General features: G+C 41.6%; 2 protein-coding genes across 4 annotated transcripts; both read right to left on the reverse strand.

Annotated features, from left to right (window-relative positions):
- Window positions 1-472: 472 nt before the first annotated feature.
- LOC121188452 lies at window positions 473-9,865 on the reverse strand. Its single transcript, XM_041048229.1, is given in 18 exon segments — window positions 473-2,264; window positions 2,266-3,125; window positions 3,366-3,473; window positions 3,630-3,681; window positions 3,767-3,832; window positions 3,935-4,089; window positions 4,211-4,256; window positions 4,349-4,396; window positions 4,490-4,671; window positions 6,281-6,347; window positions 6,447-6,515; window positions 6,606-6,754; window positions 7,902-8,004; window positions 8,108-8,179; window positions 8,301-8,380; window positions 8,502-8,597; window positions 8,723-8,738; window positions 9,258-9,865. Coding segments are annotated over 18 exon segments (2,388 nt in total). The 5' UTR covers window positions 9,345-9,865; the 3' UTR covers window positions 473-2,132.
- Window positions 9,866-12,159: 2,294 nt separating this feature from the next.
- Window positions 12,160-24,907, reverse strand: brpf1 (bromodomain and PHD finger containing, 1). Of its 3 annotated transcripts, none has more exons than XM_041048217.1 (16): window positions 24,706-24,907; window positions 22,662-23,449; window positions 22,115-22,304; window positions 21,737-22,024; window positions 20,780-21,297; window positions 19,973-20,162; window positions 19,736-19,870; window positions 19,137-19,265; window positions 18,415-18,796; window positions 17,477-17,785; window positions 17,077-17,355; window positions 16,827-16,974; window positions 15,981-16,114; window positions 15,164-15,279; window positions 14,882-15,036; window positions 12,160-14,148 (listed from the first exon to the last, which is right to left on the reverse strand). In XM_041048217.1, the coding sequence occupies exons 2-16, from the start codon at window positions 23,402-23,404 to the stop codon at window positions 13,965-13,967; spliced, it is 3,900 nt and encodes a 1,299-aa protein (XP_040904151.1). In that variant the 5' UTR covers window positions 23,405-23,449; window positions 24,706-24,907; the 3' UTR covers window positions 12,160-13,964. The 3 variants fall into 3 exon arrangements, with proteins under 3 accessions (XP_040904151.1, XP_040904145.1, XP_040904136.1); XM_041048211.1 differs by having other exon boundaries at window positions 19,736-19,876; XM_041048202.1 differs by having other exon boundaries at window positions 19,736-20,162.
- Window positions 24,908-25,230: the final 323 nt, after the last annotated feature.

The raw sequence follows: 25,230 nt of genomic DNA on the forward strand, positions 1-25,230 counted from the left end.
TGACTGTTGGCTGCTTAAGATTTTTTTTTAAATCATTTTATGACTGTTCTCGTATTAATCTACGTTTGTCATTTAGTACAAGCTACACCTTGAATTTACATCAGGTATATCAGTGACAAATGTCTGGGTGAGTTCAGTGTCACATTGCAGAAAGTTTCCTGACATGAGATTAACCCTTATGTACTGAACTTGATATTTTGTGAGATATGGTTTCTCCCAGTGTTTACTGTAAGGGACATTTTACTTCCTGATTAATCCTATGAAGCAGGTCCTTGAATCCTGGTAAATGTTGTGGTTGTCTGGCGTAACTCATTTGAAGGAACAGGTTTAAAAAAAAAAAAAAAAAAACAACAACAAAAAAAGAAGCTTGTGAAACTGATTGTGAATGCTGAAAAAACAGATTTCAGTAAGATAATATCAATTATGCTGCAGTATTTTGTTAACAGAGACATTTCAATATTTTTCACATAGCTCTTTTTAAATAATTTTATTATATTCCATATAATAATGTATAAAGCAATGTTGTATTATAATGCAGGCTTAACACTGTTCAGCGAAGCAGGAAAAACAAATTCTGGAGACAATTAAGCAAGGCTTAATTTCTTCAAAAGGAAATCAAATTTGTGTGTAAGGCGAGCTCTGAACTTGAGCCGTTTAAAGTTGCTTTGCATAAAGTTTACCGTTGAATGTCATGGTATTCCTGCAATAAAATAAGAACTGGGAAAGTACCTCAGTCATAGTTTTCTTTCTCTAATGCTCTGAGATTTTGAGGTAACCCCCATGCAGTACATTTACCGTTAATGATATTTGAATAATACTGGCTTTCTCTTTTTCTCTCTCTTTGGCGCACGCTGCAGAGTCTTCGAGGTAAAACATAATTTTCATGTAATGTTCAGTAATGTTTCTTGAGTGAAGAGGTGCAGTATGCCTGAGGGGGAAAGAAAATGTTGTATACTTTGTCCTTGAATGTAGGAGGTAGCATGTGTGAAAATATTTAATTACAAGCCTGCAGATAAGCACACTCTCTTACTGTATAAAGTCCACTGAAGGAAATAACAGTAGACTTGTAATGGTTCAGTCTTTCAGGATGAAGATGTATAAAGCTTGAACACATGACTTAAACACCACGTAGCGGAGCACACTTCATCATCACACAAGTCATTTCATCTTTTCATCTGTTGCACTCTGCACTAACAGCTAGGGTGACCAGATCCTAATTCACCAGATGTGGGACAAAGACTACGTTTGCGTGGGACAATGTGGGATACCAATGCATCAAGGTAGTCTAAAAGAACTTCCAAAAAAATAAACATTTCTATTCTGCTCAATCAAAAGTCTTTCAGCTCTCTCTATCACAGCAACAATTGCAGGTAGGCTGGGCCCACACAGACAATGCACTTTCAGCTTCCATCCATGTCTCACGCTGCATGCCGTTTTGACTTGACTTGCGACTGCGACCCGCGTCCCAGTTTGATTGACATGATCAAACAGCCCGTCCCGCCCCCTATTTGATAAATGCCAGATCATAAAACACGCATTTCAAAACTGGAGTCTGACTGTCAATAACATTGCGGGACAACGTCTCAATTTGCGGGACGTGTGAAAAGTAATGGAAATGCGTGACTGTCCCGCACAATGCGGGACATCTGGTCACCCTACTAACAGCGGAAATCCTGGGACAGCTTTGGCTCAGTGTCTCTGTTTAGAAAATCCTATGCAAATTTGCGAGTTGCTGAAAACAGCAGCCACATACAGTTTGTCACCTGTGCTGTCACAACACTGTCAAACATTAAATGCATTCATATAGAAAGTGAGGTCAAATTTGCAACCAGATTTTCATAGTGGTTAGCATATTTACAGAGATAAGACAGGTGTTCGCTATGTCACAAAAGCAACATAAAGAGCTTCTGTCATGTGTGAAATGCTTGAGACAGGATGGAGTATTTTCCTCTTCTTAATATGCAAAACTAGCAGTGGTGTTTTTGACACGAAGGTGTCCAGTAATGAATAGTTGTTATTGAGTGATTGGTTCTAAGGTCCTCACAATGGAACCCCAGCTCCTGTTTCTCATGTACATATCATGTTTCCAGCAGAACAAAAGTCCGTCCAGGTAAGACATGAGAAACTTGAGATTAAAGCCTCTCTGCTCTCCATGGTGACCTGTACAGAGGCTCTTGCTCTTGTACAGTTTCTGGCCTTGCCATGTTGGCAGCCAGTGGCAACTTGAGCCTACTCTCAGTCTTATCCGATGTCTTTTTCCTGCTATGATGTGATGCTCGGCCCTGGCATTTTCTTTCCTTGCATCTGAGGTAGCAGTGTTTGTAGTCTGTGGGCAAGCTGTTGTGCCAGCCATATTGACTGGACTTTAGAGAGGAGTCTGGGCCAACAGTGACACCTAAATTTATCCGTTTTTGTCCCTTTTGTCATCCCTCCCAGCTCCTGTATTAAACCCCTGAAATCCTGTGGCAAGCAGTACCGAGGAATATCTCTGAGGGCTTTTGGGATATCCCTGCTGTGGCCAAGGCCCTGAAAATACACAATGGCAACTCCTTGACCTTTGCACTGCTGCAGCGTCCCCTGTAGGCAGGCCAGAGCAGCTGCAAACACTGGTTCTATGACTGAAGAGGATTCCTTCTGTGGGCACCAGTCTTTATCATCACATAATTTCACACACTCTATTCTTCCTCCGGCTTTCTCTTTTTTGCATTTTCCCAGACTTCTTTCACTTAGTTTATAATCCTCTTCCACGTCTACTCTTGTTTTCTCATGTCTCAAATCTGCTTTGCCGTCACCTTCCTTCTTTCTATCAGGCTTATCCTCGTTCATCTTCTCCTCCTTCCATTTCTCATAGGTCGTCTTGGCCTCAGGACTCCAAATAATTAGAACTTTTCCTTGTGCCTTACGCACAGTTTCCCACTGCCCGTACAGCCAAGGAAGCGGACCCAGATCTGCTACTCCAGTCCTGGCCCCGGTCTGTTTTTGTGAGCTTTGGGCCCACAGAGCCATATGCACTGTGGCACTTAGCTCCCCCTGTAGAACTGAGGCTAATGCACACACAGCAGAGACATGGGCTGACTGCTCTGATGAGCACACCAGTAGCACTGGCTTTGAGATATACAGCCAGCCTATAGATACAGGAAAACACAGAGGAGGGGGGGAAAAAAATAGATCACATATTATTTGTTGAAATTTGTGTGAATTTCAATTATTTGCCATCAGGCCAATGAAGATAATCAACTAAAGCAATACAATAGACCAAATTAAAAGGATTTTGGAGACATGCAAGCACTCAAAGACAAAAACAAGCATTCACGTGAAATGAACCAGCGCCTTGAGCTTCTATTTAATGAGGCAACTAAACTAACCTGCAGCTCCACTTTTGGTAAGACGGTGGATGAAAATTCCCAATAATGCAATAACACCCACAAGTACCAAAGCTGCCACCACATATATGCCACATCTCTTGTGCGTGTCTGTGGAAGAACAGAAACAGCGGTTGGTCTGTTTACATTTATTCACTTTAGGGGCGTATCACTTCAGGCATGAATGCACCGATGCATTAAGTGATACAGAAACACATGTGTTGGTACATTTGGGCTTGCGTGTGTGTGTATCTTGGGCACACTTACAGTCTGGGCACAGAATTCGCTTTCCATGAAGAGCAGGATCTGACTGCCACACCTACAGGAAATAAGATTTAATGGGTGAGAGGAGAGAAAAAGTAATGCCTTCTCAGTCTTGCACAAAGTTGCAACATATACTTTACCTGCACACAGGGCTTCTCAGCAAGAAAATGAGGAGGCACTTTTATCCTTGTCTCAGTAACATTCCCCTAAAATGGATAAGAAGAGCCACATATAACATTAAATTACCATTTTTTAATTTTATATTTTCTTTCTCTTTAGTTCTTTCTCTCTCACAAACACATGCGTACGCTTACTATTAGAGTATGGACCAGCCCTAAGGGTGAACATCCCATCTCGTTAACAACACAAAGTTGAGCAGAGAACACTGCTGGGACAGAAGAGGCGATATTTACAATAACACTCTGCTTGCCCAGCCCAATGTACACCTTCCATGAAGATATATCTGTAAAGGACAAGGAGAGATGGGAGTCAAGAGAAGGAAACAGATAATTTGAGACTTATCACAGAAGTTAGCAAAAAACAAACAAACATAAAATCACAAAATCCTTTTCTGTTTGACTCACCAGCCTGGAAGGGGCAAGAGATATTATGTTGGCCTTGTAGAGAAAACTGAAAAAAAATAAACACAAATATGTGAATCTGCAACTAAGACGTAAATAACTGGACATGTTTCAGTGCAAGCACATCTAGCTGGTTCTCACCTGCACACACATGTTAGGGTGTTTGTCCACTGTAGATATGTTATATATCTGTCAGGTAAACACAATCTGTGTTTAAGAAAACTTAATTGATTTTTATTAGGAATCTATCACCAATACCACCAACAGTTCTGCCAAACATACCAGGTTTGGTACATCCTCCATTTCTTCCAGTGTGGAGTTGAGTATAGGTGTGCAGAGGTGTTCATGTTGCCTCCAGCAGAGGGAGGCAGAGATCTTCAGATCGCTGGCAGGACACACTGAGCTCCACTTCAAACTTGACTCATACAGTAAGGGATTAGAGGAGCGCCACACATCTTGGACATCTGTTGATTCAATGTGGGCACAAATGTTTACAACACCTAGTAACACGAGGTAAACCTAAACCTAAAATTTTATTTGCCTGATATGAATAACTGACGCGTGAAATTACAGTTCCACCAATATACAAAAAACAAAACATTTTCCTCAACTCCCCTGGTGTCAAACCATGCAAATGGTTTTATGTGCTGGAGGTTTGGGATATTTGTCTCTGAAACTTTACTTGCCATTCCCAGTACAATCAAGGTGAATGGAATTAAAGAAATTGTTCAACAAACTGGGAAACACTTCCTAAATTTGTTTAACTTTATTGCCGTGAGTTAGATATGGACATTAATGCCACTACTTTTCCTGCTCATTAATAAAAAGCTACAGCCAGATAATCATTGGCTTATCTTAGCATAAAGACTGGAAACAGCTTAAAGCAACAAATTACCTACCAGTACCTCTAGGGCTTAATAATTAACACATGAATCCATACAGCATGGCATGCTCAAGTCAGCCTACCAGACAGATATGAGAGGGGTACTGAGTTTCTCTTGGCAAGAATAAACAACCCAAAAAAAAAAAAAAACGGCCAAAAATGTTGCACTGTTCCTTTAAATTTGTGCCACTTAAAACACAAAAAAGTTGATCTGAAAAACCTCAGTTGTAAAGGGTCTTCCCAGAACCACTGTCCTGTTTCTTTACTAGCAGTTCCAGTGAAAGTAAAGGGAAATGGTTCCAGTGAAAACTTTACACAATGAGGTCTGCAGAACATCCTGAGCAGTCAGGACATAAAAAAAAACAGACAAAAAAACAGGTTACCACTGAGGTTTTTAAATGTCGTTTTTATATTCTACCACAAAGTTCCCTTCCCCTGTACATTTGAAAACCATGGTTCATATCAAAACCAAAACTATGTGCAGGGCTAGAAACCACTAGGGGCAAGTGATAAATCGTGTGAACTGAACTTTTAAAAACAATAAGAGGTAATCTTAATATTATTTTCTCAGAACGCAATAAGAATGCACTTTCACAAAAGTTGCTTATGTAAAATAACCTGTGTTGACCAACAGTGTAGATTTGAGGCATTAGAGGAAAAAAAAGAGAATTTTAGGGTCATTTTTCCCCTAAAGCTGGAGAAACAGCTAAATAAGTCACAAAATGCTCTTGATTCAAGGCTTAAGTCACTGTGATAAAAGCCACTTTCTGCTCATTTCTGCTGTATTTCCTATAATGCCTCAAATGAGGAACACCCTTGTTGACATCTTTAGGAGATGTGGCTAGTAACTTCCTCAGGCCCATTTGCAGGAGCAGGATAACGCCCAACACAGCAGAACCCTATGTTACATTTGTCATATTTTTAAATACCTACAAAGATATAGTTTACACAAAGTGGTCAGGCTTTGGTTTTATGGGCTTTTGAAAGACTTTAACACATTACCCAACAGGTTAAGGGGAACACCAGTGTTTTCACAGACACAACACAGTATCTCAGTTGTCAATTAGAAAATAATAGTAAAATAACAAAAAAATCCCCTTTAAAATGGGATGTCAGAGTCAGACTGAAAGCAAGCACATCTTTGTTTGTTTTAAGTCAGACTCTGACGTGAATCACAAACTAATACTCACCTGTGAGCATTTCCTTTTCAAAAGGACACTTTTTATCTCGCCGGGCATCTACGTGGGTGTAGTATACCTGTAGAGACAAGACAAGAAAAGACAAGCGCAGGAATGATAGACTGATTCTGCAAAATAATAGTTCCTTCATCAAAAAATTACATGGAATTCAAAGTACCTGTACACACACACAGGGCAGCAGGTAAGGGATGTTCAGAACCGCTGATCGAGACTGAGATGGATCAATCTGAAAACAACATACAAATATTGCAAACTTCCTTTACTACATACAAAATAAAAGTGAGTATATGTGGATAATTGTGCCACTGATACTTACAAGAATCGGGGATAAAGATGACCCAGCAATGCACTCCACTGCATTTTTTCGGTAACACCATCTGGTATACACTTTATCTTCAGGCCCCACAGTTACATTGATGGATTTAGACGACCGATCCACAGACAGATCAAAGTTTGGTACAGGGTCTATTTCACACAAACATAAAAAAAAATAAAATAACTGTAGGATATGAGCATCACTTGTGACATGTCAACTCAAACAGATGGGTGAACTGAAGAAAAGAACTGGATACATGAATTGAGAAACATAAAATGCAGGTGCCACAAGTCAGTGTTCCAGGAGTATAAGGACCATGTTGATGGAGATCTTGAGACTCAGTGCTGTCAAAAAATATTGATAGAGCAACACAGTAAAGTTCATATGAATGGATTTTTTTTTTTTAACTCTTATTAATTTCTGTCCTATTTGCTTTCTTTTATTTGAGTGAAAATCATTTTTTTTCTTAACATGCTAAATTATCTATCAGCACTTCCTGTTTGCACTAAACCCATGGGTGTAATGACAACTATCAATGATTTACTCTGATAGGGAAAAAAATGTGAAAACATGCAGAGTTCAAGTTCTGGAGTTACAAGGTGTATCTTTATTCTGTGATTACGTGATTCGCAATTAACATCAGAACAGACGATGTCCTCAAAAAGTCACACTGAATCTAAAAATATTTGTAGCACGTCTGTGGTGAAAATTTGACTGATACGACTCCAAGAGGGAGCATGAACTCTCTCCTGCCTCACAGTTTGAAAACCTGGCATACAATCAATACAAAGTTATACTGACTGATCACCTTTATCCTGTGATGCAACATTTCTATCCTGATGTGAATCTTGCCTAAACCAGAATTCACAGTTCTGAGATCTCAACTTCAAAAGGACACATCTGGGAGACCTTGGACAGATGTGTTAGATCGAATTCAGCAAATGAGAAACTATCTTTATAAGGAATTGTGTTTACCCCTCCAGTTTACAATTCCACAGTTCAAATACATGTAGAATCGATGCCGTGGAGCACTGAAGCAGTTCTGGTGGCTTGTGGTGGCCACACACCTTCCTAAGACACTTTAAGTTTGTTTTTCCTTTAATTTATCCACCCATCTGACACAGGACATAGCACAGAAGACTCTCACACAGCTTTTGTGCCATTCAGGCTACTCTATGAAAACACAATAAGGGAGACTGCATGGAAAAGACAAATGAGAAGAATTAGGCAGAAAGGAAAAAATAAACCAAAGAGGTAAAACATGAGGTCCGATACCAGAAATCCTAAGTACCTTACCTTGTACTGTGCAACTGACACTGCAGCGATTTGATGGTGTGCTGTAGGACACAGAAATGATACTTTCTGCTTCAGCTTCGACACAATCATATACAAACTCCCACTGTAAAAAAAACAAAACAAACAGAAACACCACCATCACCACTACTATATTCATAAACCCATCTTCAGAATGTTTGATGCTACAACAGGAAACCTGATCTTACCAAGTCAAAACTGATATTATGTGGCTGCTGTCTGATACCTCTGTTACACCTGAATTGGTGTTTACTTTTACACTAAGAAAGAGAGAACAGAGAAAAAGAGATTGTATTCCACCGAGATAACATCATGAACTGTGTGAACTGAAATGTTATACGTATACAAAGTTTTGGGGCAAATGCAAAGAGAAGGTCCAACCTTTTTTTCTTTTTTTGTCATGTTGTTTCGTATGTTCCCAGATGGTGAGGAAATTGTAATCTTTGAGGTCTTTGAGAAGTCTGGAAGAAATGAGAGTGACATACTTTTCAACATTTAAATCAGACATGCACCACTGGATGATGAAATGTATGAAGCACAAGATAACAAAATGGACTTTGGGGCTATAGTTTCACTCTGTACCATTAGCCTTCATCCAAACATGGACAGTGACACACCAAAGGTCCGTCCCCTGAGGTTTCTGGGACAGCTTTACAGGGCATTGTCCCTCAGCATAGTCTGTACAGACAGAGAGGAGCATTAGTACAGCGACTGACACATGTGGCTTCCACATGTGTCAGTCGCTGAAATGATACTAAGGCCTTTAAAGTGATGAGGGAGCACATGGCAAAAGTAATACTTACCATTTTGATTCCCCATCTACAATAAAGTCAAGAGAAGGATGACATAAGTTTAGGCAATGTCAAACATTCACAAAGCATCATATGTATTAGTCCATTCAATCACTACATATTTATCACTAAACTTTAATGTATTTGTAAAAATGAACTAAGAGGAGAAGGAGACGGGGCCTATTACTTTGCCCAAAACATATTAACATGTCACAAGTTGAGCAACAATGAATGGACTACACACATTTACTGTAAATATACAACTACTATATATGTATATCGATCTTGGTGTTGTTTTACTGTGTTGTGTGTGTGTAGTTAGTAAAATTACATTTTGAATCTTTGGCAACATCGTTTTTGAAGCTTTTATGCCACTAAAGCACCTTCGAATCTGATTCTTTTATTTTATTAAAAGCAGACTAACACAATTGTGTTTTGGGCGGCATTTGTATAAACCAATTAACATATTAACAGTGATTTCGCCCCAATGTAAACACCTGCAGAGTCTCTATAGTCCAGTCTGTAACAGCAGAAGTCTTACATTCACCTGACATGTTGTGATACAGTCCAGCAGCAGCGGAAACACCGCGACGACGACAGATGCCAGCGCGATGCCGAGATGCATTTTAAACATCTGTAACGATATTGTGAAATATTCGTAGAATTAAAAGCCATGACGGTGGGTCCTCACGAAGTCGTTTTTCCGCTTGTCCATGTCCATGTCCATGCTGGTTTCAGCTGTAAAACGCTGTAAAAAGTTATGCCGACCTTCTTCTACTCCGTTGCGGGTGTTCTACTACTGAATCCGAGCGTCGGAGAACCATACACCCCGCCCCCGGGGAACCGGCGGTCGCTCTGTCTGCGGGGTTTATCAGCTTCCCCGAGTTCCCGCTTCTTTCACTGAAGTTCCCAAGACGTATGAAATCACTAACACATGGGCGTTTGTTACTTTTTTTTTTTTCATTTATAATCGCTGCCACCTCAGCTCCGCCTCTCATCAGAGTCTCAGCATTACTCCGGATAGGCGTGTAGTGCGTGTGAGCCTGCAGTGGGCCATAGGCCAAGGTAGACCAGAGAACATTGCTTTCTTTTCTTTTCTTTGTGGGATAAAAACCTCCACCCACCATTATACCAATCACTGCCTGCAGTCTTTCACACACACACACACACACAACACAGCTGAGCAGTAATCCTCCCTGCAGCTACAGTTTCTTGTTTTTCTTTTGCAATAATCCCAAAGTTTCACCCTGTCTCGCTTGACGCCCCCCATCAGCCATAAATACAGACCCTGCAATAAGAATTCAGTCCTCTTGTAAGGTTTCACGTTTTATACATTTACAGCACTGAATCAAAGTAGGTTGAGCAAGAGAGAAAGACCCACTGACTAATGTCAAAGTGAAAACAGATCTCTACAAGTTACATAAAGGAATTACAAATATAGAATACAAAATACATGCTTGCATAACTACTTACCCATTCCAACTCTGGATTTAGTTGCACCTGTGGCAGCAGTTACAGCCTGGAGTCTGTGTGAACAGATGTCTATCAGCTTCGCACATCTCGACACTGTACTTTTTCCTTTTTCTTGACGTAGGGATTGCGATAAACATCAGCCATGAATACTTATTTTACTTATTTGCAGATCTGGATTCTGACTCTGGGGTTTTAACTTGCTTTTAAGCCATGCCTGTGTAGCTTTGGCTTTATACTGCACACTTATTTTCTTACTGGAAAACAAATCTTTTACAAAGTTGCAAGTTTCTCGCAGACTGCATCAGACTTTATAACTTTTTTTGTTTCCTGTTTTGCATGTGTATTAACCCATTTTAGCAAGACAGACCTAAATCATCACTGATGTCACAAGCTGGTCTTAGAAGAAACATGTACGGACTGTGGTTTCGATGCACCTGTGCACTGTCTGGAAGATCTGACTTTTGGTGAGTCAGTATTGTGGTAAACCAGCACCGTGAAGATAAAGGAAACACTCTAAGTATCTTTGCAAAAGGGTGACTAAAAAACACAAGTCAAAAACACAACAAGGACATTTCCAAGGCAGTAAACATCCTTTGGAAAACAGTTAAAGCAATCATTAAGAAAAGCAAAATGTGGCACAGCTGTAAATCTGCCCCAAGCCATCAAAAACCAAGCAAACATATGAGAAGAAGGCCAGTGATTGAGGCCACCGCAAGGCCTAGTTGCAAGTTTCAGAGACTCAGATTGGAGAGACTGTGCATCACCAATGGTGTCTTTATAGGAGAGGGGAGAAAAGGAAAAACTGACATGACATCTCAGCTACAGTTTGCCAGATGGCACACGAGACCTTAATGTCTTGTTACCACTGACCCTCTTCAGGAGAGGCATTGTGGAATGGTAATATAGTAAATACAATTTTCTTTCATTGCATTTGCCTGAGGAGGGTCTGTGACGAGAAGCTTGAGTGTAAATATGTCTGTGAAGATTCTCAGTCATCCAGGTCATGGTATTTCTAAGCACTATACGAAGGCAACTGGACTTGCTTGAGGTTCTTGAAGACATTTCATCTTTAAGTCGAAAGGCTTCTTCAGTTCTAACAGAGTGGTGGAGAGTCCTAGGTATTTAACCAGTTGTCTTAGTATAGCACTTAGAAATTGAGTGTATATATTGTGAAAGCCTGAAGGTCTATGACTAAAGACTGAATGTAATTAAACAGAGTGTGAAGATCCTAGAGTGAGGAAGTCCATTTTTGTTTTACACGTTCTCGTCCTTCACCACCTACCAAAGTGAGCAGCAGACACCTCAGCTCATCAGTGCACAAAAGATTGCATTGTTTTAGATGAAGTAAATCTTGTGATAGTATCTAAATGATGCGGTTCATGGATTATCTAATCCAGTAAATACAAGCTCATAATAACATTCAACTCACAAGTCTGTGTGTACAGAGATTAGGTACATCAAATATGATAGCTGAACAGCTAAAACAGAAAAGAAACAGGTCTCTATAGTATACCATAAAGTCACCACTGACTGATGCTTATCAGTTGTTTCCACTCACGTTCTGAACTTATCTCAGGGCAGGAAACAAGACATCTTTGCTCAGAGCGGCGCCACTGTGCAAACCTATAGACATCGCCTATGAGTTGTGGAGAGTGGGTGTTCCAGTTGGGTGGGGGATCTTTATCATGTGTGGAAAGATTGATCATAAATTCTGGTTTGGGGAGCGGAAATTCACTTTGGTTGCTTTGAGAAATTTGTCATCACAGCCGAATCAGATCATATGGCAAATGATAAAGTAAACATGTAGTCTACTTATGGGAACCAGTCATATTAAATGAGTGTAAAATGTTTTGTGAATACTGTAGTAAACCTGCAAATGCAGTGACAGGGTGGATATAACTTTGTGATGTCCAGCAGCATCTTCTCAGGCCTTTGAACCTGTTTAAGTACCAACATTTTTGTATGATTTATTTTGATTTTGACAGGTTATTGCATTATCTGATATTATTATGTTTTTTTTCAAAAATCACGTATAATCCATCCATCCATCCAAAACGCTGTCTTAACATCCAAGGTGCACAAGGTTTACATGGCACCCTGGAGACATTAATGAGACATGGCACGTGTTTTTGTAAAGGTTGTCCGACCAGTGGAACCGGTGTACAGTCACTCTGTGCTTTATATACAATAAAATACTGTAAAGGCGCAAGAAACCTGCAGAACCAGTTTAAGGAACTCATGGAGAATGACTGTACATTAGCTGGCACATCCACGCAGAAAAGTAATCTACTAACACCTTAGAGAGGACAGTGTTTTCAGCATGGTAAACATCAGAACTGATAAAGTCCCATCTGTTGTGATGTATCCCTCGGATACAATGAAGAAAGCCTGTGAGTTTAACAAGTTATTACACTCTACATCCTCAAGATATCAGATGTTTGGAATAGTGTTTGTGCTTTTGTAAAAGGTAGAAGGTTTACTTGAGGGTTTAGGCAAATCTAGGACCCTAGAGCATTTACTTATCTTTGCAGTGTAAACAATCCTAGAGAAACATAAAACCTGACTGGTCATGTTCACTGACAGCAAATCTTTTATCTTTTTGTGTGATACTTTATCAGTATCATACAGTGTAGTGTTCTGAGAATCACTAATGTGAGTCACTGTTTCCTCATAAGGAGGAAGGCATGTCAGTTTTCTGCTGAACATATGGCAATAATCCCCAAAATGGTTCACTAAAATCAAGCAGAAAACCAGGAAGTGCTCTGAAGGTGAACATACCCAGTCCACTCTCAGATGTAAACACACAGTGACCACAGCACAAGCCACAAGTTTAAAAAACTCAATTCTTTTTATTAAACTTCTATCTTTATGTAATCTGTATATATAAAAGTTCTAAAGCCACCAGCCTGAGACTAAGACAGACAGTGAGGCGATCGTGTGTTTCAGTTTAGTCCTCATTATTCATTGACCAGCGGCCTGTGTGATACAGACGTATGTTAACAAAACTGTAAAAACAGGTGACATGATGAACATAAGAGTGACAGATGAAAAGAACCACACAATGTTCTGTCTTGTGTAGTTGGAGTGATTAGAAGTTGTCCATGATGAAACAAGCTTGTGGACTTCGTTAAGAAAGAGTAGGCAGAATAAATAACGTTAACGTTGGCTTGCCCTCAGTTCAGGCTGCAACAGTCTCTTTGTGCTCCACTGAAATGACACTAGCACCAGGCGTGTTGTTGTTGTTTTTTTTCCTGAAGTTGGGTGATGAATGTGAAAACGTGCTAGAGCGATAGCATTCGCAGCCATGCCCACAGTGTGTGCATTTGATGTACATTACATGCACTTCCCTGTTCACACATGTAAACCTACATGTGTGAATGATGAGTAAAAATGACAGGGAGAGGCAGAGTTGTGTATACATCATAGTGTAATACTATGTTCTTTTTTTGAGTCTGTAAACCATCATCTCATTTGTTATTAAACATATCGACCACATACGAGGAACATTCTGATTCATGATTCTGAACATAGCATATTTTTCCATCATTGTCATTAATACCATTTTTTTCAGTTCTCTTAAATACAATATTTTACACGTCAGATTAAATACGGCTTAGTGTGCATGAGTGTGCATGTCTTGGGGCTTATGTAGTGGATTTCTTTTTCCACTTGGTGCTACTGGCACTATTTCTTGTGTTCTGTGATGTAGGGCTGGGCTCTCAAGAGAGAAACATAAACTCCACAACACCTGCGAAGACCAACTCATAAGGTCTGTGTGTGTTCAGTCACTGTCACTGGTTTCACTGCTGGGGTCTCCCTGCACCTTGCTGCGGTGCTGCATGGCACGGTGGTAGGCCACCTGAACTGATTTGCGGATGTTGGACTTCCTGCCCTCCAGCATCTTCTCCTTGTCGAGCTCCTGGTCCACTCCCAGCGGAACCAGCTTAGAGCGCGGCAACCACTGCCTGCATACACAAAAATACATATACAGTCAAATGTTGCATTTTTTTCCTCCATCGGAGGTACAGTGCACTCAACGCACAGAAAAACATGCATCAAAAACAAAAATAAATGGACAGAGAAATTCTGGCAACATACGCATCCAAGTCTGTAAGTCCAGACAGTTAATAGTTAATGTGGAAAAAAAAATTCTGAAGGCATAACAAGCCAAGTAATTTCCTGTGACAAATAAGATCCTGTTTTTTTTTTAACTCTTGCCCTTTAGAGGTTATGATCTGAAAGCAGATGACTTTCTAAATGCAATACAGGGATCATCCCAGTGCTTAAAAATGATAATTGCTGTTGTCATTAAGTTTCTTACAGATCAGATTTTTTTTTCCTCTTCAAACTCTGAAGCAAACTTTGAATGACCTAAAAACGGCGTGTTCTTTCCATCCTCTTCTGTTCTCAAAAACCCCGTTTGCCCTATTTCTGCAAAATGTTCTGCCGTCTTGCACTTCAATACAAGTAGTGTAGTTTGCTTTGAACTACTACCACAGCGTAACTTGTATGAACACATCCAGGAAGATCAGAAGCTTATTTTGTTTGTCTTGTGTTTTTCTGTACATTTCATCATCATTTTGGAAAAGACAGAACGTCAGTGAGAACAAACAAAGGAGTGACAAAATTTAAGAATGATTAGTGACAATAAAATTTGTGAATACAAAAAGATGAGTCAAAAGGAACCAGTGCACTGACCAAGTTCTTTTGTTGTCAAAGAACAGAACCAGGAAGAGGTGTTCCCTGGCTTCCTGGGTCATTTGCTCCCCAAGTTTCAGCACATCCACAGGTGGGACAGGTATTGGGACACCACGGTGGAACACCCCCTCCCTGGGCATCTTCGGATCAATTATCTGCAGGCAAACAGCGGCAAGAGGAGAGTTAGAAACACAGCCGTTACCCTCCAGAGTGTCCTAAAGGTAACAGTTCACTGGACTTTGGTCTACAGCATGCTGTTTGTGTTGTCGACTTGTGTCTAACCAGAGCAGGATATGAAGGATAGCCTCTGCACTTCGCCCACACCAGGTCCAGAGCCTCCAGAGAAGAATAATCATCAGAAGTCATCCAGCATCCAGACCTGGCTCGGCCCCGCACCACTGATGGTAAGAAGCATAGGAACAGGAGCACAGTCACCATTATGCAACTACATTTCCAGTTAAACACTGGTTAAACATACTGATTATCATTCTGATTATCACTACATATCAGAATCATACTGATTACTCATCACACTGTTCTGAGTAGTCCATACAAGATAGATTTTCTCTGAAATTTACATTAAAATATCTCATTGTAACCTTCTGATTCTGTAATGGTGAAACTGGACTGGTTATGAAAGATCCAGCAACAAAATTGGGTGAGAGCCGCGTTGGGTGTCGTAATCAAATTGTCTTGGTTGCCACTTGAGCTTTGCAGAAATACTGTGGTTCTGTCTTGATTTTTGTATCATAAGGACAAGTTCTGTCCTGTTTCTTCTTCGGTGGAATATATGGGTAGGTTTATCTTTCTTCACAGCCAAAGTTTAAAAAAAAAAAAAAAACATCAAACAAACTGAATATCATAAAATGCAGGGAGCACTGCATATTTCCATTTAGTAAAATAGGCTTCAGGCAAATATTAATGACGTTATAAGTGGCAGAGCAAGTTAATTCCAAACCACTCTCAGGATAAGGACATCATTAGTAATCTTTCTATTGGTATTTAAGATTCTGAGTTGGGTCCTATCAGATTAAGCAGCTTGTTTGTGCACTGACATGGATGCATGTATGTGGTTTTGAGTTAGTGAAAATGTGCTTACAATGTGAAACACCCCGTGATCCTCCAACTGAGTAAGAATCATTTTCCGTGCCTGATGTTTCCTCACTACTGTCTTCCTGGAAGGCGGAGCGAGAGAACGATGCCTTTCCTCTGCCCTGTTTAGAGGGGGTTGTACTGAGAGAGAAGAGAGATATAAAGATGCATATAACTTCACTGCACGTATTTACAATTTGACTGCTCAAAGATGTTATCAACGATGATGTTTACACCATTAAATGCAGCTAATCACACTTTAGTGGCTGATAAACTAACTGTTAGTGTTCCTAGTGCTATTAAAAACAAATGCTGCTCTCATTACAACCTTGAGATGACTAATTGGAAATTTTCTTTATTTTTGAGAGTTAGATGAGCAGATCAGTACCGCTCTTCATCCTCTGCATGAACCGTTGGTTAATGCATGATGCATAGTGATTCTTATGCGAAAGACAAGACAAGACCAAATGTCAAACTGTTCTTTTAAAAACTGCATCAACTGACTTTTTTGCCCCTTGTAGGCAGAAGAACTCACAACAAGTGTCAAACCCAACTGATACAGTGGGTTTATCTCAGCTTGTTTGCTTAAACAAGCTGCCCACTGCCAAGGCCTACTGGGACTGGTGGAACTAAACCATTTTAGTAAATGTGTTAAAAAAACAACAACATGCTAAAAGAGTCAAAAAATTTCAACTGAGTGGCAGAGATGGTTGATATGTCTCTGCGAATTTGTTACTGCAAATGACCCCTTTCACTTTACATGTAGTCACTTCAGTGGATCAGAGGAGCTTGTAGGAACACGATGCATCGTGCTTTGCCAGCCTTGTGAATATACACTTTGTGCACTAATCACCTGGTCCTGTCAGAAGCTGCACTACTGCTGCTGCTGGTTGTGGATTCAGAGTCTGAGCTGGAACGAGGGAGACGTGGTTCATTTCTGTACACGCGGAAGCTTTCTGTTACTGGCTGGTTTCCTCCATCAAAACCATTACTGGGCAAACCTGAAGAAAAGAGACAGAGAGAGGGGGAGTGAGCGGAAATTGAATTTTGAATTGAAAATTAAATTGAAAATTAAAAGTTTATTGTTCAAGTGTCTACTGTACCTGGCAGCAGGTCGTCATTATCACTGTCACTGTCAGAGCTGGAGCTGCTGTGGGGGCTGCGGGGCCTCTTCCTCTGCCTGGATGGTGACAGCAGGGGCAGCTGTGGGGGGCCAATGGGGCTTTGGCTCACCCCTGCCCCAGCGTAGCCAGCATCCCGGTTCTTGGGAGGGCGTCCTGGTCTTTTGGGGGGTCCAGTCATTTTTTGGTTCTTCTTGGAGAAGAGGACAGATGTCCGACGGCCCACCTCTGGAGCCAGGGCAGACGAGGAAACACTCGGATCTTGAAGAGGAGAGAGGTTTAATAAGTTAGAAATGCAAGCAAATGTTTATTACGTTACTTTAACAGCTGTCATCATTTTCCTGTGGTACATTAATGACATTTTATATAGTCTTAGACGCACCTTTTCCACCAATCTCCTGACTGCTGCTTTCACCCCCCTCATCATGGTGTCCTGATGAGGATGGGTGATGGGGAAGAGAAGAACCCCGGTCTCCTCCTCCCACAGACTCCCGGCCGCCCATACTGGAACCTCCCTCCCGCTGGTGTGCGAGCTTCCTCTTGATGACACTGATCTCTTTCCTCAGAGCTTTGGCCCTACGAGACTGACCAATGCTGTGCTTCCCCGAGCTGACCTCATCAAGACGCGCCTGCAGGTAATGCAGCTGCTCTTCCAGTGGTAGCCGTCGCCTGTTCTCTGGCAGGAGCAGGTCTGTGGGAGGCACAGAGAGAAATAGCTGTTGAGCAGCTTCAGGGGAAAGTATGAAACCTGGTCTTTACAAGCAAAAGAGGATTTCTGATGCTGTTTCTATCAACTGAGTGACATGCGCCATCTACTGGTTAAGAAGTTGTACTGTGCCAAATATGTTTTTTTTCTCAAAGTATTTCTATTCTGCATCCACACACACTCTAATACTGTTTCAGTGCTTAATCCTTGTGAGAAGGACAGAGCCCAGAAAACTAAACTTTTGCATATCCCTTAACATAATCTCTCCTTCATACTCTGAGTCTTGTATCCCTTTGTGCCATCCTGACACTCCACCTCCCAACGTCCTCTCATTTCTCTTCCACCATAATTCCTTCATGTATTTCACTCATGTTTATGCGATACAATAAAATGACGAACAAGTATAAATTTCCTTCCAGACAGAATGTCATTTTAGAACATTTTGAATCTTCTCTAAATGTAAAGTATTAAATAACCACAAAATGTGGTTTGACAACCTTCTAGATGCCAAAAATATAGTATTTGAAATATTTTGTCTCTCATTTATTTTTTAACTTGTTTCTTAAGAAAAAACTGCTTTAGCTGCCAAAAAACCAAAGCGAAAGTTCACTTACCATCTTCATTAGAAGACAATGGCCGGTCTCTTTCTCTGTCCCTGTCCCTGTCCCGCTCCCGCTCCCTCTCTCTGTCTCTCTCGTGGTCACGGTGACTGTCTGGACTCGGCTCTCGATGGAGATGCATGCCGGTCTCATAGTCAAAGCCGATCCGTTCAGCTTGGCGCCTCGCTGTTCTTATCACGGCCCCTCCCATCTCTCTGAGCCGCAGGGCTGCACGGTAAAAGACTGTGTCCTTGGCATTGTATTTGAGGCAGTTGTTGACGATGAGACCAAAGTCTGCCTCAAAGGCCTCAAAAGTGAGGTAGCGATGGGACTCCAGCAGGTTCCACATGGTCTGGAAGTCCATTGGAGTGTCAATATGGTCCAGGTAGTCTGGCACCTGGATAGCAGCAGTGGATAAAGATCAGGCAGGGGCATAACTGTTCTTGTAACCTTTCGAATTTACAGTGCAGATATGAGTGTGAAGTCATATCTGCACTGTAAATCCTAACTTGTCTGACCAGTTTTGGGGCTGATATTAGCATCAGATAACCTCTCAGAAAGTTTTACAGATGCATCTCAATAAATTAGAATACTGTGGAAAAGTTCGTTCATTTCAATAATTCAATTTAAAAAGTAAAACTCACATATATGGATTCATTACACACAAAGTGAAATATTTCAAGCCAACTTTTAAGTAATTATGCAAATGTTTAATGTATGTGTATTTGTGCATTTACCTCTGCCAGTGGTACAGGCTCAGTGAAAAAGTTGTTAGTGTCTCTTTCCTGTAACTGTTCCAACGTACTTCTCAACAGCACCAGGAAAGGAGTCAGCTGCATCTCCAGCGCCATCTGCTGCACTTTAATCTGAACATAGACACGTTTTTTTCTTAACAACAGACAGCTGCTGACCAAATAAGAGAAACTGTGTGTGTGTACACCAGTTCAACTCAAGTTTATGTATGTACCCACAATCTCATGTAAAAGTATATAGCGATTGTGCAATAATGCAGAATGGAGAAATTGGCGCATGAATGCTGTTTCTGCGTCTGATTCTTAAATATCAGCTGTGTCAGAGGTTCCCAGCAGCACCTAATCTTCCCATGCCCCCAAGACCTGACCACAACAAATAAATTCTCAACCAAAAAAACTAAAATGAATGAAAACTGCAATGAGGCAGAAAAATAGAAAATATGTCACTGAAATAACTAAAATGCCTTTTAAATTGGTGGAGACTTGTGTGCTACTGTCCCATACAGCTCACTAGGAATAACAGTATATTATTACATGTATTGAGGTTTTGATAGTGACAGAAATAAATCTAATTTATGTCTTACCGTCTCCCTCTTGAGTTTTTCCCTCTTGCGGATGAGCTCCACCAGTAGCCTGGCTCTCTCCAAGTCGTGTCTAAGCCTCTGCCAGGCCTTCAGCTGCTCCTTTAAAGCACTCTGTTTCTCCTCGCTGTCCCTCGGCTGAACCAACAAAGCATAATCCCCCACAAACATGTTGAGACAACTGAATGAGGCATGTACAGAATTATAATAATAATAATAATATTCACTAAAATTACTTACTGTAGGAAGCTGTGATGAAGGTTGTGGTGGGAGTGGGTCAATATGTCGCTGTGACTGCAGGTGGGTTTGGAGCCGGCGCAGCAGAGGTACACCATTGCGACTTTGCCTCTTCAAGGTCCAGTAGCTGTGAAGCCGTTGCATGAATTGGCTCTTCCTGGGTACTGTCAAATTACTAGTGATTTTGCTGAGCCTGGATAGAAACAAACACTACTTGTATTCATTTGTCATAAATGAAAAACTTTCTTTGTTGTTATATGATAAGTCTTCCCTGTTCGCGGAGGTAAGGGTGATTAACCCTGTGAACCCGTACGTATCATATATGATACCCACATTTCTGGGACTCATTGCATCACCATCAAGCATAAACTTTGCATTTAACCCTTTTAGATGAACTCTTATGCTCGTATACTGACTCCTGGTGGACCCCCCTCACTTTTCCAAATGTTTTGACATGTGTGATACAAACAAAAAATATAATTAGAATTTATTTTTTTAATTATTTTTTTTTTACATTTTGTCAAAGGGACAAATAAAGAGTTCATATTTGAAAAATTAGAATTTTCTGACCATTCTTTCATAGTTCAGGTCTCACAGGGTTAACAGAACAGTGCCTCTGGAGCTACCAGAAAATAGTATACAAAGAAAAATCACAGGCACTTGAACCTAAATCATTCTAACAAGTCATGATATGGATTCTGGTCAACCTGCTGTTCCACATACAGTTCGGTATAAAAAGGTAAACAGGTATGTGTTTCTTAGAGTTGCAAAGTACACAGTACAGGTACAACATGTAGTCTGTATGCCTACCTGTGTGGAGGTATACAGGGCACAGACACCACTGGCGCAGCAGCTCTCCTCTCAGCTAAGATCTTCCTCGCTCTCTTCATTTTCAGCCTGGATTTTGCCTTCGCCCTCTTGGCCCGCTCGGAGCTCCAGCCCTTGGAGTCATCATCGTGGCCAATGCTGGGCTCGTCATCCTCCTCCAGCTCTCCTTCGCTGTGAGACGAACCCATGCTGGCACCGCCTACTCCTCCCAAAGGTCGGGCCGATCCTGGCGGTGTGTGGATGTCACAGTAAGCCGTCTTGCGGACGCTGAATGAGGTGCCATTGGCCCCAGTCTCTCTGACAGGCTCCATTTTCATATAGAGGCCTGCCTGCTGTGCACAGGTGACGTGGAAGGCTGTGTAACAGTTGGCTTTGTGACACTGGATGCAGGCGCCTGAACCACGCTGCTTGCAGATGTAACAGGTGAGTTTCCAGCGTGCAGGAGGGATGTGCTCAATACTATCAATCGGCTCCAGAAAGACTGTGTTAGCAAAGCAGACCTGAGGAAAAGCAGCAAAATTCACTTTATTGCAATACTCAAATCAAAGAGTTAGGGTAGTAACAATATAACAGACTGACTGAGCATTACCAAACTGTTAATTAACAGATGTTATTCAACTGGCTATATATCATTTTAGTTGTGGTTTGCGGTTTATGATTTATGCATCATGTGTTACTTATCAAACCACTTAAAATGTGGCCAAAAGAGCTGAGCAAACATAAATATATGAGCCATACATATTTGTGTAACATTGTGATAACATCTGTGCTGCAGCCATGTATTTATTTTCACAGTCTTGGAATATGTAAGCATGAATTAATTAGATAAAAATCCTTATGCACTGTGGAAAATTGAAGAACCTCTGATTCTGAGGGAGGTGGAGACTAAAACTGAAATCTATGTGCAGCACAGATGAACGTGGTGGCGTATGGATTTACCTCTGGGATCCAGAGTGCACACACAACGTGTGCCCAGCGTGCGTCGTCTGTCTGTTTGAAAGCTCCGCCCTTGTTGGGACAGAGAGCACAGTCCACTGCTCGACTTGGAGACTGCAGGCAGCGACGACATAACCATTGGCCCTCTGGGATGTACGGCACACCGTAGCACTCCTGGTGCACTGCCAAGTTACACATGTCACAGAACAGGATCACATTGCTGTTCTGACACTCTCCATCATTACAGATGCAGCAGACAGCATCCTCATCGATCAGGGTACTGGGGTCCGCCTGAGAAAAAGGAGCAGAAGGAGAGATCAGAGTTTTGGCATGTTTCTGTGTTAAAATATCATCTTCCCCTCAGTATACAAGTTCAGGTACCTTGTTGTGGCTCTCAAAGTAGGACTCCTTCTCTAAGCGGTCCATAAGGTACTCAAAGACCTCCTGAGGGATGGGTGTCACACCGTCACGCCGTCGCTTGTCATTCATGATGTCAAGCCAGATGTAGTCCTCCTCATCAATGTCATACTCCACCTCCTCATCCAGCTCCTCTACAGACTTATCAATGTACCTTAACAGCAAAGAACAGAAAAAAACATGTATTATTATATATAATGCATGAGGAGAAAAGCATGTAATTAATTGGGAGTGTAGGATTACCACACATTTCACAGTATAGAGAGAAGAAATAATGACAGAATAACAGGTCAAATTAATTTCCTGGTACATTCACATGCAACAATGTGTGGTGACTGTGTAATTGTGTGCTTTAAATACTTTCAAAACAATTCTCTGTATAAAATGCTTCCCAATTACAAATCACCTGTCTTTAAAATGCCTGCCAAGTACTTGACATTAATTCTGTCTCTAATTATTATACTTGCTATGTTAATTATTAATGAACCAGATTATAATTCTCAATGCAGACCTGTAGTAAGATGACGGCCGAGGAGGGGCATCAGGTCTCTCTTGGTCCAGCTCTCTGAACACAGCCTCTGGGAGCTTGACTGCAGGCCCGGACTGAGCGCTGTGATGATGGGAAGAGCCATCCTTCTTCTTTTCTTTACTCTTGTGCTTCCCAGACTTGGGGGTGGCTTTGCCCCCATTAGAAGATGGAATATCTGGCCGGTCCTTGCCACTCCCTCCTACCTCACTACCTCCGGCCCCACCGTCACTACCGTTGCACACACCTCCACCACTACCACCAGTACCAGATGGAGGAGCATCCTCTGCATCGCTGTCTTCCTCTGACACCACATCAATGTTCTCAAAGATGCTAATGCGGTGAATGCGTCCTTGAATCTCCAGCTCTACCATGCGCTGTGCCTGGGCATAGGTCATCGTCTCTCTGCCCGGGGAATGAGAGCGTTCTGACCGGTTGGGACTACCAGGGGTGTTCCCCCCGTGCCCCGGTCCTCCACCTCCGTTACCTCCACCATCATCTGTATCTCCTGATCCAGCCAGTGACGCGCGAGGAGGCCGTCCCTTTCTCTTCTTCTGGGGTACAGTCTGTGCAGGAGTTGGGTTGTCGTGGTCGTAGTGGTAAAGGTGATACTCAATGCCACTGTAGCTCTTGTAAACCTTACGGCAAGTCTCCACTGGGCACTCATAAGGGGGCTTGGTGGCCCGTAGATTGTGACAGAATGTCTTTACATCAAAGTCCAGCCCCATTGTGCCAACAGCCACTGCTGGGACAGATGCCGTTCCAGATTACATCTGAAACACGGGAACACAAAGGAGAACCATAGGAGGATCAGTTCAAGAGACTTCATTCTGACTGCTATGCACAAAATACATTAGTTAGATCCCAGCCTCTGCCACAGACATGCAGAGACACCAGTCTAGACAAGTCGTGCCTGCACATTGTGCACCTGTTATGGTGCAGTCACGTGACTATGACCCCCCAGTCTCTGTAGAAAACAAACTGTTATGTTTTGTCCCTGAAATAACAGGTGCAATTTAGGTCAATATTTTTGTTTCTGCTGGTCCTCGCTAACTACAGTTATATTCGGTTATCGTGCAGTGACACACACGGCGTAACAGCTAGTCTGGTTGGTAGTAAACAATGTTGTTTATAGCTCAGAGGAAGAAAATCAAGCGACACAGAACACAGGTCAAATTTAGCTAGAAGCCCCGGAGATAACCGAGGCACTTAATGTATTCTAGTCCAGCTAGCGTTAGCCGTAGCATTTTTCTGCTGCTTCCTCCTCAAACAATGAAACATTGGAGACTGGCGCTGTTAGCCAGCAAGCTAACAGCAGCTAGCAAACAACACCAATTCACTTCCCAATCACCAGTGCTACAGAGAATACCGCCACCACCCACAAGTCAATGTTTCTAACTTGCTTTAAAATTTCATCTTAATCGACGCTGAGTGTTTCAGTCACCTCGGTAACGCTAACTTCATTCGCGTGCTAAACTGTGGCTGTATTCACAGGACAGACGTTAGCTACACAAAAACAGGCGTCGCTTTACCGCCACAGAGCATTTTTAGTACAATTAACACCAACAAATGCACAAAACAGTGTTTGAAGTTACATACATTGGAGCCTGACTGTAACTTAGACGACCACTCAGCCCTCTACAGTGTTTCCCTCCACAATGACCTCATCCTGTTAATACCAGACACTGAGCAACAAGATGACAATATAACGTCTGATTTCTTGCAGTTACCAAACAACTACAGCATATGTGATCACGTTTGTCATTTATCAGCAAATATCTAAGGTAGATCAAGCAATCCAGTCCCCTTCTATGTGGTGAATTAGCTCTGAAATATGCGATGCGAGGAAAATAACCAGGCTTGTGTTTGTATCAGAGCTTTACTACTTCGTGTTTTGTGTTTTTACTGATATTTAAACCGCAAAATTACATCCAGGTTGAGCTTAAAATGTGATCAAATTTGCCCCCCCAAAAAACGAGCCTTCAACCGTTTAACGCTACAGATCTGGACTAACGTTATAAACACTTACTACTCCACGTTCCTCAAGACTGCGTGCTTCGGAAACCTCACACCAGATCGGAAGGGTTGCAGATCGATTTTAATTCATTAGATAATCCCAGGCGAGATCACAGGAAGCGTAGGTACAGTGAAATGATTTTATGAAACAATATAACATCCCGATCATCTCATTGTGTTGGGAATAATTCAGAAACTCGGTTGAACAAAAGGGGCAACCATTGCTGTAACGCTACGCCGCAGACGCGGGTTGACACATTCGCCACACAAAGCAGGATCTATTTCTCGGCTTTGGCGTTAAAACAGAGCCTGTATGCACATTTTCACCGAGATCTCATAATAACATAAAGGCTGTTGTGTTAGTAACATTTACTGGATGAGTTATTTTTTCTTTTATACTCGACGAATATTTTCCACAATGTTATTTTGTGTTGAATGTCGCGAATCTGTGGCTTTGTTTCAAAGATGTCGGCCAGGGATGAGTGTGAGCATCATTTTGAAGTAAATCAGTCAGCACTTGAAGATCCTCTATTTAGGG

Source organism: Toxotes jaculatrix, chromosome 2 (genome assembly GCF_017976425.1).
Source record: "Toxotes jaculatrix isolate fToxJac2 chromosome 2, fToxJac2.pri, whole genome shotgun sequence".
Taxonomy (NCBI): domain Eukaryota; kingdom Metazoa; phylum Chordata; class Actinopteri; family Toxotidae; genus Toxotes; species Toxotes jaculatrix.